This window comes from Eutrigla gurnardus, assembly GCF_963514095.1.
Source record: "Eutrigla gurnardus genome assembly, chromosome: 21".
Classification (NCBI taxonomy): domain Eukaryota; kingdom Metazoa; phylum Chordata; class Actinopteri; order Perciformes; family Triglidae; genus Eutrigla; species Eutrigla gurnardus.
This window is the reverse complement of record NC_139932.1, coordinates 12,548,858-12,555,176: the sequence shown is the minus strand read 5'-3', so window position 1 is coordinate 12,555,176 and position 6,319 is coordinate 12,548,858. Positions and strand designations below refer to the sequence as shown.

The following is a 6,319-nucleotide window of genomic DNA, read 5'->3' as shown; positions in this document are numbered from 1 at the left end:
GCATGGCTGGCAATCCTTAATTCCTTTACTTTAGTGTTGGCAAATACCATTCACATTATCCCAGCAGAGTTCTGAGCATTTATGTTCACATCGTCTCATAGAAGAGCAGGCAAGCAAGAGTGTTGGAGGAACAGTTATGTTTCTATTTCTTTTCATTTGATTCCCTGGTATTTTTTTTTTAGATCTGTTAAAAACATTCACTACCATAAGCTACCAACAAGACACTCTGCAACCTTTTTGTAGGCTGACTCAGAACTGTGAACATATTTTAGCTCAAGCATGAAAACAGTCTAACAAAAATAGTCCAAAGACACAAACTGAAATCGCACATAAAAAGCCATTTGTGTTATAGTTACTACTTCCTTGTTGAGATATTGTTGCGATAATTAAACATGAATGAAACAAGATAGTGATTGTTTTTGTGACACTCACTGTAGTCTAAGTGTTTATAGTTGAGCTACGCAACCAAGAATGTATGGACTCATGCTCTCTCTCTCATTAAATCACCTTGGAGATCATTAACAGAAGTAAACACATGAATCCAAACCTCACACCCAGAGGACACCATCAATACACCGGTGACCTGCAGTATCTGCTGCTGACAACACCCCAATGGGAATATAATAGCTAACTCCTCCATAAAGACTCATAAGCTCTCACAGTCAGAAGAATACAACTGCTGTGCACAAGCGTGAAACTGTGGGAAATGGTTTCATGCAGATGAAAACAGGAAGTGAGATGCAACAGCTTGATTAACATCACCATTAACTACCCCTTAATGGATAAAACACCTGAAAAAAAATGAATATTACTACTCACGCTCGCCTGTTGGCCAGAAACACGTCCCCGAATGAATGCTGTGTTGCTCCACGTCTGCTAGATGTGTAAGTAGGAAACCACACGCTAACAAGTTAGCTAATAGCCAGAACACTAAGAAGGAAACAGCATTCTAGCAAGTCAGCTAATAGCCAGAACACTAAGTAGGAAACCAAATGGCTAACAAGTTAGCTAATAGCCAGAACACTAAGTAGGAAACAGCATGCTAGCAAGTTAGCTAATAGCCAGAACATTAAGTAGGAAACAGCATGCTAACAAGTTAGCTAATAGCCAGTACAGCCTGACAAGGTGATAAATGTTTAGCTAGCTTCTTGTGGAGATCTTCTGCCCTCTAGTGACCCAAACAAACAAATGGCACAGGTTTTAAGGCCCTGTACTTCCACACAGGTTATCCCATCTGACCACTGCTCAGGTTGGAAGCTCTATTTCAGTATCTTAATTGGTAACACCTGTGCATTTCCTACCATGGCCCAAGCACTAATTAGGCAATTAGTGAAAACACCTGTGTGGGTGCAACTTTGTTACTGCGCTAAAAAAGGAAATACATTTTTCATTCACACATAAGCCATCCTGTGTTGCCTGTCTTGTGACAGGTAGTGTTCAGCACAGAACCAACATTACCCCAGCGCCACTGCCTCTCCTCATTTATTTACATATGTAGTCAAATCATATACAAATAGGCAGTGGGTATCATATTGTCACACAGCCAATTACCTGACGTAGCGCAGTATTTGTTTCTAAGTTAAGGTAAGCTAGGCAAACCATTGATCTTTGGCAAGACTATGGAACATGTTTCACAGGCACACATTATTTAGACGAGGTTACACTTCCTGAGTCCTTATTATATTATAATAAAACATTTAAAAATATAAAGTGTCCAGCTCCGGTTTGCCACTGGACTTGATAGTTCCCAAGTCTGAATGCACAGTATGTTTTTTTTTTTTTTTTGGTTAAAAAAAACAACAACAACTCATCAACATTTTGATTAGCCCACATCTAGACTTTTACATTATTTTTAACAGTGTCCTTTGTTATGGCTTTCTGCATATCATCCATGGCTTTATTCAGAGTGTGAAACCTTTGGTACAGCCCTTGCTTCGCCCTAAATATCAGGGTCTTGGCGAGCTCCCTGTATGTTCTGGGTGAGCATCTCAGTCCTCTGTAGCACTGACAGGTAAACCTCCTGCTCAACGCCTTCAAGTCCACGAGGCTAGGTCTCCCCAGGACAAGGTAGCGTTTCTGAACGTGAAGGATCCGGAAACTGTCCGGGTTTAGATGGAGGTAGTGATCGGAGTTGGAGATTTTGCGGACACAGCGGCCGTTCCCTCGACACAGGAAGTTGCTGCAGAGCTGGGCGGCTACGGTGACATTGGTGATGTAAGGGTTGAGGGTGGAAGAGAGGTAGGAGGAGAGGGCTGCACAGGTCGTCTGGGGAGCAAAGCAAAGAGAGTGGAAGAAGGACCGGATAGGTCAAGAATAGAACAGTATTCCAAAGGAAATATATACTTCATATTTAAAACAGACAAATAGACGTCTAATATACATCTATTAAACTTGTGTTGGATGTCAAATTGCTCAGTGGAAAGAGTTGGATGGGAAGATCAATACCACTCTCATATCTGTCCTTCCATTATGAAGCTATTTGTTAAGCTAAAACTGGAAACAACATCTTGCATCCGGTTACTTTATCCTGTGCAGAAACTGAAGTCTAAAAAAAAGACAAGTTTAGGAAAGATGGATGCTCCAAAAATTACATTATTGCATCGTAAAATAACGACTTCGTTTACTGTACTGAGTAATACACAATAAGACTATTAATTAACTTGAATGTACAGAGCTATCTTTAAGAAGACATCCAGTATACGTTCAGTGAATGTCACCATCATCAAGCTAATCCTGACTTTCCTGCCATGGTTTAACTAATACTGTTGCACTACCAACAGACACAATCCCATCAGTCAGTCAGAGAGGAGCACACTCCTATATCGCCTGATTGAAACACATTGTCTGGTCTGACTACCTGCCATCAGTATCCTGTCCTGTCTTTCAGCACTACCTGTGGAGGGTGATGTTACCTGGTCATCATAGTCAGCGCTGGCCCCCCACAGCACAACGCCAGACACTCCCACTGCTGCACTCTCCCCAATGGTGCTGACCAAGTCTCCCTGGACACAAATGGTGAAATATGTTCATTGTTGCCTTTGTTTAGATACACAGAAGCTGCTGAAGACGGTCACAAATGAGAGAATTGTGCATGGTTACCATCATTAATACACTCCTCACAGGAGGTCAGAAGAGAGGATAATGATTACGTGCTCGGGCGAGGGTTACAACCCGAGCAGGGTGCTGTTACACCAAGAAACCAAACCCCTGTTAAAACTGGACCTCGGGCTGGAAACACCTCACTGTGAAGCATGAAGAAGTAACCCAAGATGCATCTAATCTAGTCAAGTGTGTGGTGTTTGAAAAGCGGATTTAATTACTGATTTATTTTTAAGCGAGTGGACAAATGTCTCTCGAGAGGCCTCATACTTCACGGCATCGCGTGATACATCTGAGAGTGCGGATGAGCAAATCAGCACTTTAAATGACTCTCCTTGAAAGCTTTGTTAAATGATTCTCGTTCACCTGGCTGAGGAAGCGTCTGTTCTGATCAACAAAGACAGGTCGCATGTAAGCAAACACAGGTGCAGTGCTGCTCTGTCCGGGCAGGGCAGACACTCTCAAAGCTTCCCGGAGGCGGTTTCTCACCATCAGGGCAGCTCTCGGATTGTCCGCCAGGGAGGCCTGAAACAACATGTGTGCTTCCTGAAATTGGATGCATTTTTTGGGGGGGAAATAATATATAAAAGTGTCTGACCAACCTGCAGGTAGATGGAGGGATAGAGGGCAGTGCTGGACTCCCACAGCCAGAGCAGCTCATCATTCTGCCTCCTCACCTCCTGGGAGCAGCGGCCCGTGTAGTCTGGCCTCTCCCACCCATAATTGTAGCAGTTAGGAAACAGGTAAAAGCCCCACAGATAGTTGGGCCTCATCGCTCTCCCCATTGACAATATCCCAGACATGAAACTCTTAGCTGCCATCTAAAATGGAAGGAAAGAGTAGAAGAATAAATATTTAATAGCCATTCAGAGCTTTATAATGTGTTTTATCTTTTCCAACCTGGAACTGTAGTTTGGCTTCCTCCGTGGCCTGCTGCAGTGTGAGGGAGCGATTAGTCTGCATGAGGTGTGCCACGGATAAAGTCTGGTAGATTCTCTTAGTGCCCCAGTTTCGTTCCCATAGGGGGCGCCATTCCTCCCAGTCTATCACGGCCAAGCCTCGGCTTATCCTGCAGGGAAGACGGCAGGATGAAGAAGGAGAGTTAAAGATCCGCATTGGATGTGTCGAACAAGAAGGGGATGACTGTTAGCCGAGCTCACTTGGATGGGATGTAGTAGTTGATATCTCCTCTGGCCTTGTTCATACTGGCTTTCAGGTTACCTCGCTGAGGGATGCCACCATTGAGCTGTTTCCTACGAGCGAGATCTACGTGTGGATAAAGACCTAATCGGTCTGTGTAGAACAGAGAAATAAACTGGCCTGGGACCTGCAGCAGAAACATGAAAAAATGGACTTGAGTGGGAGTATGACATTTTCAAGGGAGGTATCTTCCCTGCATGGACTACAAACTGTATTATTTAACTATATTATCCATGCATTGTACTGTGTTGGTTTCATCCAGATACAAGACACAGAAGCAGTTTAGTTTGCAGAAATGTCAAAATTTGCTTCAGAAAACACATTATGAAATGTTCTTTCAAAAAAGCTTTATGTGAAGTAAACAAGTTTATCAACCATAGATTTAAATGTGAATAAAATAGAGCAAGAGAAAATACTAACAACTATAAATGTGTCTCCTTACCTTAGCAGGTGTGGCCACTCCTTTAAAGGGCGATGTGTCCAGCGAGATGTTGTGCCTGTTACACACCAGATCAGGGATGTTCCAGCTGACAATGAAAGGCTGATGCTCAAACAGCGGAGCTGTGGTGTTGGGGAGTGGCGGAGACGGCAAGGTTTTGGGGAGAGGGGCGTTTGAAGCTTCGGCGAGAGGAGGTGGTGTTGAATCAGGAGAGGGAAGTTTGGGTGAGGGGGTTTGAGGTAGAGGGGAAGAGGTCAAAGGTTTTGGAAGCCAAGTGGAGTTGGAGGGAGGAAATAGTTCATTAGTGTGGAGAGGATGTTTTTCAGGGGGCACAGAAGTCATTTTGGGCAAATGGTATATGGAATTATGTTTGCAGGGGTGAGGCGGCAGGCAAGCTGAGGGGGAGGATGTGAGGTCTCTGAGGGATGTTGTTGGAGCCGTGGTGAGGGCTAATGACGAGGACGTTGGGTCGATGGCGAAGGTGGACAGTTGGAGGTTCGCAGAAGTGGCAAAAGAAACGGCTGGCATGTTGGCGTTACCAGCAGGAGGGGCGGATGGTGTTGTCAGGACAGATAATGAAAGAACAGGCGAGACAGACACGAGGAGAGCGGGGAGGATAGAGATGGGAAGAGTGGGTAAGATTGATGTGCCGAGAGAGAGAAGCAGCAGCAGAACGCAGCTACTGCTCTTCTGTGTGACTGAAACCATCCTTTCCCCTGGCTGAAGAAACGCAGAATAAAAACTCAATCAGAGCCAATCTAATTAATAATGTCCAATATTGGCAGCCAACGTTGCTATGATGAAACTATTATATAAAAAAGGTAATCTGAGATATTCACAGCACATTGTTCGATATGTAGATTTTATGCAAAAAAGATCCAAAAGCTAATATCCCAAAATTAATCTGCTCATTCATATTGAAATATCAAACTAATAGCCAAAGCTTTTCTCTTCATTCTGCTTAGCTCTCATCTTGGACTTTTCTGGAATTTTATACCCACAACTCGAATTAAATCTGACTGTCAAACACCAAAACTTCAAACCTAGATTACAGACATTAAAAAACACAAAAAACAGAAGACACAATACCTGGACATGCCTTCAGCGTCTAAGCACAGATAGTGAGAGTGTCCTCACGAAAACAGCAGTCTCATATAAGCTGGGGAGGAGACGCACAGTGGGCCGAGGCGCGTACCAGGATGCTCTCCGCTCTCCCTTGTTTTGTCTCGTCCTGTTTTCATTCGCGCGGTGCCAAGTTTGACTTGGAGCCGAGGAAGAAGGCGCACCTGGGTGTGAGGTTATGAAGCGTGCACTGAGTGGGGGCATTAGTATGGAGCTCAGATTAACATGGCAGCGATGTTGATGCAACTGTGGCTCACCTGGGATGGGATAAATGAATTATTACAATAAGAGGCTGTGAAAGCCAATGGGATTATCTGATAGATTAACATTCATCCTTTAATATTCCAAAACCACATGCACAGTTGATTTCATCCTCTTTGGACACATTGGTTGTACAGTAATTACGGATGTCTGTTGCTTAACCTTACCACAAAACATGCTCAGATTGGGAAACACATA

General features: G+C 43.9%; 1 protein-coding gene across 1 annotated transcript; it reads right to left on the bottom strand.

Annotated features, from left to right (window-relative positions):
* Positions 1 to 1,518: 1,518 nt before the first annotated feature.
* On the bottom strand, positions 1,519 to 6,319 carry LOC311032311 (hyaluronidase-1-like). Its single transcript, XM_084038989.1, has 8 exons — positions 5,828 to 6,319; positions 4,742 to 5,458; positions 4,260 to 4,426; positions 4,000 to 4,168; positions 3,702 to 3,920; positions 3,589 to 3,624; positions 2,913 to 3,002; positions 1,519 to 2,265 (listed from the first exon to the last, which is right to left on the bottom strand). Exons 2-8 carry the CDS (start codon positions 5,444 to 5,446, stop codon positions 1,834 to 1,836), a joined length of 1,818 nt encoding a protein of 605 aa, XP_083895115.1. The 5' UTR covers positions 5,447 to 5,458; positions 5,828 to 6,319; the 3' UTR covers positions 1,519 to 1,833.